Raw genomic sequence first — 14340 nt, forward strand, 5'->3', positions numbered from 1 at the left:
TGTATTCACACCAGGAACATCGAGCTGAAGGAACATTCCCCCCATCCCCCCCTTTGCCTTTTTTTCTTGTGTTTTGGTCTCCTTTGACCTCTGATTTAGTTTGCTGCAAGCGGACACTACCAGCCTCAGGAATGGCACTACTCCCACATCCATAATGCCATTTTGGGCCCATTTGGGGAACTGATGACAGAGGATGACCTAAACCGTATTGAGAAGCAAATTGAGAACCTGCAGGTCATGCACAAGGTATCAGAAGTTGAAAAGGAGCTGGAAAAACTAGAGCAGGAGCTTCACCAACTCCTACCAGTTTCTGCTGCCCTCAATCAAGGGCACTTCTCAGTCAATCCAAAGCAGGTACATGGCCAAGCTGAAGATCTTCCAGCTTGGTGCAGCAAAATTTCTACCCTGCTCAAGAGTATGGCCATTCTTCTTGCCACCCTGGGGGGAAAAGAGATTGACATCTTGGATCTAATATGCCCTGGATATTCTCAACTAGAGGCAAGGAATGTAAGCACAGGTCAGTCTGAACCAGCAGAATCCGTTGGCACTGGCTTTATTGGACGATCTCAGTCCTTCTCAACAAGAGAAGATGTGGAGAAAGAGATAAAGCAGTGTGGAGTTTCAGTAAAGAACCTCAAGGCCAATTATGAAATTCAGAATCAGCAGTCTGCAGATAACAATGCAAATAGGGTGTACAAACGCAAGAGGTCACTCACTGTGGTAAGTGAGTCTAGTTATTGTCCAGAGACAATCAATGAGGATGATGTCCCTTGTTCCTCAGCTGAGGTCCTTCAGTCCAATACCAATGGAAATGTACCTTCAGTGGAGAAATCAGCCTTACCACTTGTTGAAGAGCCAATTATAATCGCATCTCATGCTCCTCACACGTATGCGCCCTCTGAGGTGATGGTTCCAACTAACATTGAACAGTTCAATCAGGTTCTTTCTGTAGACCCCATTTTAAATAATGATCTACTAACAAGAAGCTTGGAGGTGCAGACAGATATCAGCTATGTCCAGGAATGCATTGAAATGAGGAAAGAAAGAATTGTCTTCCTGTTCCTTGAACACTGGCGAAAGTACACCATCTCTGAATCTTATCGGACTAAACATAGTGGCAGGAGAGAAGATCATTTAGACGTGGACTGGGAGGACTACAACCAATTTAGTACACAGATTGGTGGGGAGATGCAGAGTGAAGACTACAAACTCTTCCTTTTCATGAAGTCAAAGCATGTAGTAGGGAATCTGATTGGCCACTGGAGGACAATCATGAGTCAAGTGCCCACACGCCAGATCCGCAGGCTGAGTCGTGCCCAGATGATCTACTGGCCAGAGCACTTCTTGCCACACATCAACGGGTCTCCTGTGAGCTACGAAAGCCTAACCCTTGACCTCTTTATGCTTGGATACTTCCAGTTGCTAGAAATGAACATGTCTCGCAGTGAGCGCAAATTCCGCCACCTCTTGTGCTACGAGATGTTTGACCGTCTTGGCAGCCATAAATGGGAGATCATAAGGCAGTTTCACAAGGAGGTGATGGAGGAAATTGAGAGAGGGAAGCAAGACTGGGTGGATGGTTTTGAAGACATAAAACTCAAATATTTTGGAGATTCAAATGATGGGGGAGGTGTGATGACCGCTTCTTTACATGACATGTCCATTATGCAGGAGTCACTCCCGCCTCCACCTCCGCATCCTCCACCTCCTCCACCACCTACCCATCCTGCACCGCCACCTCCAAATTTGCAGTCTGCTCCACCTGCACCATCACCACAACCTTCTCCACCAGCCTCACAATCAAATGTTTCTCCATCATCATCACCTGCTGCATCCCAGGATGCCATATCTGACAATTGCCAGTGCGTGGAGCAGGGAACCCTGAAGAACGTATTGGTGGAAAATAATCAAGGGGACGTAAAAACTAGTGAGCAGACGTCATCAAATGAGTCCGTTGTTTCTAATGGGATAGGTTCAGAGCAGGACCATATGCAGAGCTTGACAACAGAAACTGTACAACACACTGAAGCAAAAGCTGAGACTCTGCAGGACACAACAGAAAGCTCAGGACCAGATCTAGTAAAAGATGTCCGACCTGTTTCTGTTAAAATCATAGAGGAACCTCATGTTGATGAACATAATGACGACTCAATTAAAGTTATCTATGAGCTAAAAGAGTTTAGCAATGAGGAGATCATCAGATACATTGACCGAAGCTTTGCTTTTTGGAAGCAGAAGGAAGCTGAGCTTTTTGATATATAACAACTATGTGGACTAAGGGTCCACTAAAAGTCCAGTTTACTGTACAACAAGCGAGGAAATGCATAAAGAGCAGGATCAGGGAAACTAGCCTGCAAAGTGGAGTATGCTGAGCAAAGAAACTAATCTGGTGTGATAGCTTTTAGGCCCTGCCACATAAGGGACTTAACTGCAGCAAAGAGCATCCACTTAGCTGTACTGACTTTACCATTTGCATATGCTGAAGTGGATGAAAATAAAGCCTGTGATGTCAGACACACAATTTGCTAAAACCATTTAATTTTTAATTGTGTTGAACTAAGAGCTTTTTGAATCTAGTATGATTGATTGCCATGGCACACTACTAGGAACGTTTTTAAAAGGAAAAGATTTGCCATAAAAGTCATGGAGTGTGTTCCGGTCATTTTTGTAATGGACATAACTGGTAAAACTCTGCACACTTTGTTTATATTGAATACTCAGTGATTCTCACAATGTATGAAAGACAAGGGAGTCACTTCAAAATCAAACTCCAAAGAGTATATGGTTAGACTAAGGCCAGTAAAAATAAAATACTGACAGTTTAATAAATCATATCCATTCATTCTTGACCCAGTGAGGGAAAAAAAAGAAAACATTACAATAATTTTTAGGGTTTTTTGTTATTTGAAATCAAAAGGCAAACAAACAAGGGCTCCAGTGGGTTTAGGCTTGCTTGGTGGTTCACAAATGGCCCTTCTTTAAGTCTGTGACCTCATGTTGTTGTTCATAAAATGTGTGCCTTTCAGTATACAGTAGATTACATAGATTAACAGGTATGGTAAATGCAAGGCCTGGAAAAACAGATTAGAGATTTTTCATTAGTAATTCAAAACTCAAAAATTGCAAATTTCTATCAGCAAATGGAAGTATTCAAATGACAAAGCTATTATCATATAAATGAAACATAAAATTGAGGAATTGAAGTTCCATGAAGTCAGTTCCGTCTTTTTGTTACTCTATTTATAATTTGAGTGTATCTGAAATATTTTTCAAACTTTCTATAAATGAAATGCATGTTCCTTTATTATATGGTTTCTACATTGCTGTTAGAAATAAAGTTTGACATTTTTGTGATTACATGATTTCAGTAGTTCTTTTTTAAAACATTCTACTTTAACTGATACACATGGTCAACAGAACATTTCAAATATTTGAATAGAAATCAAGCCAAATTAATACATTTTAAATAATCACACTGATAAAAGTACCGATGAAAGAATCACTGTCTTTTTCTAACACCAAACTCTCGAATGTGTAATCCTCCGCTGCGGCGCATGTAGCAGCAAAGAACCACACTATTCTCATAGAGTCCCTTCTGCAGCATCAAGATTACCTTCAAATAACCCTCTTAGCACCACCACCCGCTGTCATGCTATCCATGGCTTATAGGAACCATAAGGAGGTTACTGTGAATCTTGATCAACTCACAGCACAAAAGGGAAGGCAGTCAGCTGGTAAACTTAAAAACACACACTATATACATACATATACTGTGTGTGTGTGTGTGTGTGTGTGTGTGTGTATATATATATATATTTATTAGGACTGTCAATTAAAATACAGTATGTAATCAGGATTAATTGCATGTTGTTCATTGTTAACTCACGATTAATCGCAAATGAATCGCACATTTTCTATCTGTTCTATATGTACTTCAAAAGGGATATATTTTAATTTATCCAAATACCACTTTTAAGTGGTATTTGACACTTGATATACTCCTGTGGTAACTCAATTCACATCAACAGTACATACAAGTCTTGTCGAGAGAACCACCTGAAAGGGCTTTTAAACTGAATTGGCCATTTAAAAGCATTTATCCCATTTCTGCTCAAGGAGGTTTGTTTCTTTCTTTTTGGGGGGTCTTGAGCTGCTTTTTAAGGATCATTGATTTAGTTAAAACTGTAAGTAATAAAGCATGTTACTCAGAATGTAAAGTATCTCTTTAGATTAAGTGTGTGGCTCTTAAAAGAGCCTCTTATGTGATTATTTGTGCTGTGCAGGGGGCATCCCTTCCTCTTCAGAGCGTACACCACACCCATGTCTGCTACCTCTCGTTATTAATTGTGACAGCTCTAATATAGGTTTGTTTTAATGTATGGCCCACTTCCACAGAATGTATCCAAACTATACAGAAGTTTATGTATTACATCGGAAAAACAGAAAAGATTGTACTAAAAATAAAACTATGTAGGACAAAACTAACAGGTTGTGTAACTTTTTATAGTTGATTCAGGTAGAGGTCAGGTCAGGCAAAAAATAGACACCCCATTCTAGCCTGTATCCGCATCAAGACTCAATCTGACTCGCACTGCCAAATTCATGACCCACTGTGACCTACTACCACAAAATACAGGTATTCAATAAGCTATTCCTTTACCATCTTTAGCATCAATAACCCCACAGAAATTGCTACCACCCAGCTAATGATTTCTCTAATATTAAAATAATAAAGCATTTGCCTTACCTTTAAATAGATATCATAGTCAACTTGTCTTTTACTATTAACCAGATTAATGCGGCTTATAAATGTGAATTCAGAATTTCCCACTCAGAGGAACACAACAATTCAGAATAATCCAGAACGGTTACATACAAGTTTTACCTGAAACATTAGGAATTTTTAGAAACTTGCCTGTTGACAATTTATATTGCATCCATTATTGATTGTAATGGGTGCTTGCCAGGCTAATGCAATGTATTGGCTACACTCTCTGGCTTACATGAACCTGTCCCAAAAACAAATACCTTTCTGAGTTCCCTTGGGTATAGGCTGGGTAGTAGAACTTTATTTCTAACAGGAGCAGTTGGATTCCTGTGTGAAGTCTGCATACAGACTCTCCATATTCATCTGAGCTCCATTCAGTGCTCTAGTTAACTCTCAAAGACAGTTGTGTGGACAGAGGATATGATTATTGATGTTATTAATGTTAATGTGAGTGATTTAATGTGAGTTAAATGGGCAGTGCATAAATGTAACATTGTTGAGCTAAGAGGTTCAAGAAGTCACTGATAAACTACAAGTTGGTTTGTATGGATGCACTCACACAACACTACAAGTTCCTTAGCTAGTGTTCATATAACATAGCTGGTATTGAATGGTGTAATCAGCTGATTGAATGCTCCAAATCCTAAAATACGCAACATGGTGTGAAACCAGGTACAACTCATACACGTTTACAAGTTGTTACAGTTGTAATCCAGTCACTTTCAAAATACTTTGTTTACAATGTCAGGGAGAAATTTCTACTTCAGTCACCTGAAACAATCATTGTTACCAATCATTACCAATGGTACTGTTAGCAAGTTACATGTAGACTGTGGCTATATAATGTAAGACTAACAAGCTGTATCCAGGGGATATGACAGGGCTAAATGAACCCTTTTACCAAAACGTAACACAAATATGGTGAAAATCACAAACTTTTAGCCAGCTTTTATGAGCGGTTTTAAAGTACCAAACTCAAGTACATCTGTGACTTGTGGATGAGCAGCAAGCAGTATTCTTATTCCAGTAGCAATACAACCAACATTTGACCATGTAAATGACCAGTGCAAATCAGCATTGTTAATCAGCACTTCTTAGCATATCCTGCAGCTATTGTTTTTTCTTTTTTTTTTCTTGCTCGGTTATTCCCAGGGGAATCATTAAACATTTACTGTGTAGATAATCTTACCTGGAATGTTTTCCAGGGCAAGCGAAATGCTTTAGTCAGAGGATCTTGTCAGGCAAGGATGAGAAATCCAAGATGGCTGCCCTGTTTCTCTTCACCTCCAATTACAGCCTGAAAGAGAGAAAAGGATCCAGTTACCGTTTGTGTGCTGTCACTGAGAACGTCCTGTACAACAATGTCCTGTCCATTTAAAAGGCTTCATTGTATTCTAAAAAAACAAGAGAAGTGTAGCTTGTGTGTATGTGTGTGTGTGTGTGCTATTTTCTGTTGTAAGTATATACATCAGTTTACACAGTACATTATATGCTCTATACACTCTTCCATTAAGGCCATTTGTCAAAAATTGTACATATGAGAATGCGTATATTGGACTAATAGGTTGGACTAACATTTCATTAGTTTTTATTTGTGAACTGTTTTCCTGCCCTCTCCAGCATTTTGAGGCTTTATGTGACACTGCACAATGAAACATCAATAAAACCTTTGATTAATTTGATTTTGGTTTTCAAAGTACTACACCCACCTAGAAACTCCAGTTAACTCCAGCTTTCAGTAAGTAGGTTTGAGTAAATACATTTGCTGAGTAAGACCGTGGAAATGCCAAAAAACTGCAACAACAAGTATTTAAAAACTAAAATGTGTTTTATCACTTTGTTTCACACATGAATTGTTTGATGCAATACACAATTGTGGGACCTAACTGGCAGCATAAAGTTAGGTGAATGTGATTAATGTGAATTTCCCTGTTGTGGGATTAATAAAGGATCTTGACTCTTGAAGGGCTTGAATGTGTCCCCATAGATTGATAGGACTGAATATGACTGACCCTGTGAAAGTACAGAACACTGATTCAATCTTTAGCCACATGCTCATGATGGTGTGGTGCAAAGTGTGGTAAAGTAGAGAAGAGTTGCTGAGACAATGTATGTGAAGATGATGCTGGTAAAGTATTTAGCATAGTTAGATCCTTAAATAATATTTTTTTCACCAGAGGATGAGGTCATTCTAAGCAGGTTAGAAGGCTGTTGTTAGTTAAAATCCCTACTGACTGTTATTGGCCCCTATCTCTGTCCCTCCACAGGTTGAGGAGGAAGCTGCACGACTGGCATCGATGCCGGCCTGGAGGAGAGACATGATGAAGAAGAAAATGGATGATGAGAGGTTGGTAACAAAGCTCTGCACATCTGCTTTTCATCTTTTCTGGTACCCTATTTATCACATCCTGGGCCAGTATGGGGAATGTGCTCACACATGATATTATGTTTGTGTTTATGTGTCTCTTCACCAAGATAACCTTGGTAATAGGGACAGGAAGTTCTTGCCAAAATTGACCATTATTCGGTAGACTAAGCCGAGGTACCGTACCAGTGAGGATTCTCTCTTGCCTGCAGTTGAGCCTGGATCTTTCAAGGAAATAACAGGCTGGACATGATCCAGAGATTTTAGTCTGCGCTAATGTAATAGCATCACACAGTTCCTGCTGAGTTTTATTAATGCTGCGTCATCCTAAGATTGAGATCTGGAAAGTGTACATTATGCTGAAGTTAGTCTATATCCTCAACGTTCCACTTCCCGGGATTGCTCTGGTGCAGCAGGAAATTCCCCCAGATGCATTTCTTTTTGCCGATGTCAGTTTCCTTCCACTTTCTTTGTGTTGGAATTTTAAACTCCAGTTGATTGATGAGGACTATGGTTAACTGCTCCTCAGATCTCTTCATGGTAAATTGAGACAGCTAGCTCAGCAGCGTGTGGAGGATGGTTTGGCAAAGCGAAACTATGCTTAAGTAAACCTAACATGCCTGAGACAATCTTGAGATGCATATCGTGTAAGATGGCACAGTATCATGATGGAAGTATACGTTTTATGCACTGTTTTGATTAACAAATGCACCTCTTTGTGGCCATTGTTTGGGAAGCTGTGACTTTAAAATACTCAGTTCCAAGAAAACACCATTACATCACCATAATGTCCCATTTATTCAGACAGAATGGACCCATGGACACAACAGAAAGTGTTTTTCAACTCTACGAGCATTCAGTTTTGAATGGCATGCTTTTGATTTTGATCTGTTTTGATTCTATGATTTTGCAAATCCTGTTTTGCCCCGCAACCCGACACCGGATAAGCGGACGAAGATGGATGTTTTGCCAATTCGATGCAGGGCTCAAAGTCTTATTACTGATGCGAGATCAAGCATATCTAGCACCAGTGTTGGCTGTACAGTATGTTCAAAGACATACAGTTTAATGCCTCTTACCCATTGGAATGTAATGCAACTCAAGCAGTTACTGAAGCTGTGGTTTGAACAGTTTACTGAGGCACAGATAGTTTGTACACAGAACATTTTCCTAAAGTGGCCAGTGTCTATTTTGAAATCTAGGGTACTTTCACTAGGGGTTATGTGTTGGATCTAATCAAATCTGTTGCTTTAACTGCTGCATGTAGGTGTGGTCTACAATATTGGATGGCCTCAAGATGGTTGAATTATGAGGACAGAATGTTCGATACGGTATCTTGTTTTTATCTCGTTTTTAATATGTATCTGTCTGGAAGAAAAGATGACAAATTTGTTCTTACAACCGTATATACATTTCTGTGCTTCATCCTCTACAATGTTGTATTAAACCTTTGTTGATCGGTTTATAACTATATAATTGATTACACAGTCATCTCCACTTAACATTATTTATGCAATATTCACTTTTTTATTTTGTCATAGGCAAGTCTTTTAATAACATCCTACTTGCTTTAACTTATTGAACTGTTGTTGAGATATTTACACCTTTTTTCTTGTGCTTATGTCCTCCTGATGTGACAGGGAACAAAAGAGGTAAGAAAACATTACTTGCTCCACATAGTACATTACATGTCATTTAGCAGACACTTTTATCCAAAGCGACTTACAATTACTACATATGTCAGAGGTCAGGGTTAAGTGTCTTGGTCAGGGACACATTTGTTGATGTATTGCAGTGGGAATTTAACCCGGATCTCCCACACCAAAGGAATGTGTCATATCCACTGAGCCATCACCACCCATGGTGTAATAGTAATGTTTAAATAACATTGAATTTCTTGTAAAATGTGTTAAATTACTAGAAAACAAGTCTCCAGAATTTCAAAATTTCATTAGACAAGACACGAATTTAAAGATCAAGACCACGTTATGTCCTATGGGGGTGGGACGATTACAGTTAAAATCACACAGAGTTTTGAAGATTAATCAAAACTGACACAGGGGCAAACAACTCTTGGCCCTATATTTACTAATTATTTCCTTAACTAAAGAAGAAGTCAAACACTAACTAGCTAAGCCTGTGTTAAAAACTAAAATGGAAAAAAAGAGCATTAAGAAAGCGGTGTGGCAGTAACATATAACTTATTATTAGTCATAAAACATAACGTTACGTTTTGTTGTTGTAAGGGTAAATCATTTAAACTTAACCCTTTTAACGGCTAATAACGTCCCTTATGTTGTCATGTTTGGCTAGCCATAAGGAATGAGGAAGACATCTTAAACACATACAAGAATAAGGATAAACTCAGTTCGATTTGTTGTCACAGATAAGCTAAAAGACAAAATTATTTATCGCAGGGCTCATGCTAACGCCATTAACTAACTTTAACTAAAGGTCCACAAGACCAAACACACTCACCTGTCAATTTGAGCCCTAAGACACTATATATATTAAAATATGCCTATATTAAAAAAAAAAGCTACTGATACAAACCGAATGCTTAGCTAAAATTGCCGTGTTTTTAGTAGCTACATTAGGACAGTTAGCCAGCCAAAGCAATATTTTACAAAACTTCTTAGCTAACGTTACTTCACAAGGTTCAGCGTTGTGTGGCCACCGGGTTCAACAGCCGCTGCAGTTTCCAAACAGGTGTTTCTTTATTATTCCCACGTAGACTGAGCAGCCAATCCAATGATATCAACAGAGTGACGTAGGCGCCACGCATTTTTTTGCTTGGTTGTTTTTTCTTCGCCCTGCTGACCTCGTTTTGGTAGCCTTAAGTCTGTGTCTAAGCAGGAAAATTGATGGATCTGAAACTCATTCACTGTTATAGCTACTGTTTAATGGTGTCACCGTTAAATTTCTCTGGAACTTACTAATATAGTCTATTGTTTTATTGTTTCTTTTTGAAAAATAGTCTTTTCTAGTATTCTATTCTTTTTTTCCTATTTGTTAGTTGCTTTTATTGAAATGTCTGCCATGAAATAGGTCTAAGATAAATACAGGGATACACTGCCAAAAGTATGTGCACAACCTGGTCCACCACACCAGAAGTACACAAAAGATTCTTTTTGCAAAAAAAACACACCCTTTCATTTAAAAAAATATTTTTTACCCTTGTCCAATAAATATTTATGGTTTGACATGAATAGGTCAAAAGGGCAAGCTGCTTAATAGATTTATATCATTTTTTTACATAAACAAATATTTATAAAATCAAAGGGTGTGCTTTTTGAGAAAAAAAAAATGTGTAGGGATGTTAGCTGAGTTCACCAAAAGTGATTTGACATGAATAGGTCGAAAGGGCAAGCTGCATAATAGATTTTACGAAGGTATTGAATATCCAACGTCCAATATAAAACCAACTTTACCACGGTACATCAGTGACTGACCTTAATGCTCTTGTGGCTATAGGGGAGCAAATCCCTGCAGGCATGGCCAAAGTTTTGGATGAGATGTTGATCTCGACACACTTTTGGCCATGTAGTGTAAAAATAAAGGAAAAGACTAATGACTAAAAACAGACACATTAAAGAATCAAACTGCAGTACTAACAGTATCTATATTGTAACTAACCTTCTGTGTTTGTGTATATTATGTTGTATTATATAAACCATTTAATATGAGATAGTTTTATTAGAAGGTCTTTTAACAAATTCCCTTTTAAGAAAACCTTATAAAAGCTCCCTGTACAATTTTAACTTCTCTTTTGTTTCTGGCCACCCTTCTTCATGGATTCATCTAGAAAAGTGGAGCAGCAGGCCAAACAGGCCAAGGAGATGGAGGAGAAGACAGAGCTGGAGCGACTACGGACCCTGGGCTTCGACGAGACCAAGCTGGCCCCCTGGCAGCGACAGATTATTCTGAAGAAAGGGGATATAGCCAAACAGTGAAATGGGCCATCTCCACATCCTCTGCCCTGCAGCACTCCCCACCCTCACACACCCACCCCAAGGCCTTCACTGAACACCTCCCCATCCCTGATCCTCCACTCAGCACTGTACACTGGACAGTGGGGAAGAGCCTGTCTCCTCTAAACCCTGTCTCACCTTTCGACCTCAAAAACAGGACCATGCTGTGGTTGCTGCTGTCCACACCGGCTTTGAGGCTCAGCTTGGGTGGCGTGACCCGCCACCTCCCATTGAAAGTCTCATGGACACAAACTTGGTCTTTTAGTGCTAACAATAGCTGTGACATGCACTGATTCTCCTCGCTTAAGACATTTGCTATAAATGCATGTGTCCTTACTTAAATTAAGATTATCTGTAGAATCTATCTACTTGCTTTCCTGCAAATCAATAAAAGCTATTTAAGATTTACTCAAACAAAGAGATTTGTGATAGATGGAAAGCATTTTTGCCATGGTGAAAAAGCCTGTCATTGCATGTCTATTTTCCCTTCATTAGACACACTCACCATTATGTAACGAATGGAAAAGTAGTTGACAGTAAGTGGCATGGACTCAGCAAAGGCTAAATTAACCCTTGAGCAGCTAATGCATTCTGTATGTAGACAATACCACATCTTTATCATGTTATATACTTAGTCATGACAGTTTTGTATCAAGCACATAGAAGCACTCTAAATGGCTTAATTTTACTGGCAGAGTTGTAATCCTAACACTGCTCAAACTGATGTGTTTCTTTAGAAAAGCATGTTGTCATTTCTCTGTGGATTTGGAATATTGATATATGTCATATTTTAAACAATGTAAAGATTATGTAGCTGTGCAAATTGAATTTTACTAATTATCAATGGAGAAAAAGCTGCAATGCTCCAATTACATTTTTCTATATGTGACCTAAATGTTAAGCTATTGTGATAATGAATGTGAAATGTTGCGTGCATGTGTTGCATAATCTGTATGAGCAGGTTATGTATTATTAAGCACATTTGACGCCAGGACCCTTGGTTTTTAGTAAAACACAAAAGAATAACAAATACACATACATGTGAGTACAATCCTGCTAGGTTTCCATTTTAACATTGACTAACAGCCCCCTTTTTTTTTAAACAACTAAAAACATGCACATGTGAAGATCAGGATCTTACACCAGACGTCTCATCTGCACACTGAAAATTGCAAAAGTAGAGAAAAGACATCAGTTTGTCCTGTGTTCTGTTCCGACCTTCGTCCCACTAACCTGGAGGATAAATCTTTGATGAGCAGATCTGCTTACAGAATACAGAGTTCTCTCCGTCTGCCAGAAACAGCCATGACATCAAAAATGTACTGTTCCTTAGATAATGTCAACATAATCTGCAGCCGCTGGTGTGAAGAGTCCAATTTTCAATACTCAATACTTCTTTGGGCCAAAGAAATAAATAAGATGAACAAGACTTATACAATGTACTATATAATTCTCATTCAGGCAGATGCATACACAACAGAACTGACACAAATGCCAGGTTGATAATCATACAGCTGATTTTATTCAAGTTCCAGATTTTCAAATGTACCCAAATGTGTTGGGTTATGGGTTTATCAATTTGGGGCTAAATATGGAAATGTGGGAAAGCTGTGTTGATTGTGTTTGGCAGAACTGAGGAGACACATTTGAAATGTTAGTAGAGCACGAATCTGTGACATTTTAGAGCAATTGAACCTCACAATTATGCAGGATGTCTCTACCTGAGCGTGGCACACAAGTATTCCCACGTGAAGGAAAATATTCTCTATGTTTACTACATTTATGTTGGATGTACATTTTTGCAGATGTATGGTATCAAGCGTACACAGCATGTCATCATGAAAGACATGGTCCTGGTTGGGGAATCATTTGGAAATAATCTAATTAACTTTCATCAGATGCCATATGATGTTGAAATTGAAAATGATGTAAACGTCATTGCCATTTGATTTTCGATATATATTTAAGCTCTGTATATAGTGACCCTCTGTGATTTTTGTCATTTCATTGTTTCCATATTGCATTACATTACATGTCTCAGCCTTGCTTGAATAGAATGTTGGCTAACTCATGTGTAATTATTCAGACTGTTGAAAATGAAGACAATAAATCTTTAATCACCAAACAATGTTCAGAGTGTGCTTGTGTTGCCTCCAACAGAAACACATGTACAATAAAAATCCAATAGACTAATGCAACAATAAAAGGCCCTCGAATAAATGCTACTTTACAATGTTCCGTTTTTGTTGAGGTTGATTAACGTGGAGTCATTTTTTTAGGCTTTTGTTTGTGTTGCTGTATTGGACTGAATTATAGAGGGATGTTTACGCTTTGAGAAAACTGACATACGGGGTTTTAACTCCAAAATCAGGAACATACTGCTGGAACAAAAAGTAGGGTAGATTTAAAATGTATAGGTAATTACAACCAAAATACCACCAATGACAAAATCCTTATAATAATAATAATAACGTTTTGTAAAAATGGTAATATGCAATAAAAAAAATAAACCAGACTCCATGTTTTTATTTTACATTTGGGAGTACAATTTCCATGTGCAACACTTTTTACATTTATTTACTGGTTAGTGTTTTCAAAGAATCCTTATATTAAGAAATCTCAAACCAAAAATCTCTGACATGTGCGGAAGATTTTGAAATGTTTGATTTTTGTATGTGGACCTATATCAGTGTACCATGTATTCTCTTTTTTTTCATTCTTTATTGCAAAAGAAGTTTAATGACACTTACCATGTATTCTCTACATGCAGCGTAAATAAATCAGTGACGAGGCACTTAAGTGCCCCCTGTTGATCACCAGAAGGCGCCAACGAGCTATGTGTTGCAAATCAGGCATGTCACTAGACAGAAATAACAACATCAGAAAGAAAGAAAGAAACAGTAGAAGTTGGAAGATAAAAAAGGAGTTAGACTGGGTTAATTTATTAACCCAACCACTGGGTTGAGGCTGTTTAACCCTGTATTATGTATATTCAACCCATATTGGGTTACTTTCAGTAACCCAGTAGTTGGGTTTATGGTTTTGGACTGTGCCTTGATCTGAATAACCCAACCAATGGTCATTTTAACCCAGTGGTTGGGTTACATTCAAGTTTGGGATCCTCCTCCAATGAATTATTGTTAATAATTGTTGCTTGGTATTAGTCCAGTTATTTGATACACATTTTGAAATGAGGTAGGGGTAATGTAGGCCCCATGCGTTTCTTCTTTGGAAAC

General features: G+C 38.4%; 1 protein-coding gene across 1 annotated transcript in view; it reads left to right on the forward strand.

The window, feature by feature from the left end:
• The window catches only part of espn (espin), a 47011-nt gene extending 35925 nt beyond the window's left edge, over nt 1-11086 (forward strand). The window contains 2 exon segments of the mRNA XM_028583561.1: nt 7036-7115; nt 10939-11086. Coding sequence (XP_028439362.1) covers nt 7036-7115; nt 10939-11086 — 228 coding nt within the window.
• Nucleotides 11087-14340: the final 3254 nt, after the last annotated feature.

This window comes from Perca flavescens, chromosome 7 (assembly GCF_004354835.1).
Source record: "Perca flavescens isolate YP-PL-M2 chromosome 7, PFLA_1.0, whole genome shotgun sequence".
Classification (NCBI taxonomy): domain Eukaryota; kingdom Metazoa; phylum Chordata; class Actinopteri; order Perciformes; family Percidae; genus Perca; species Perca flavescens.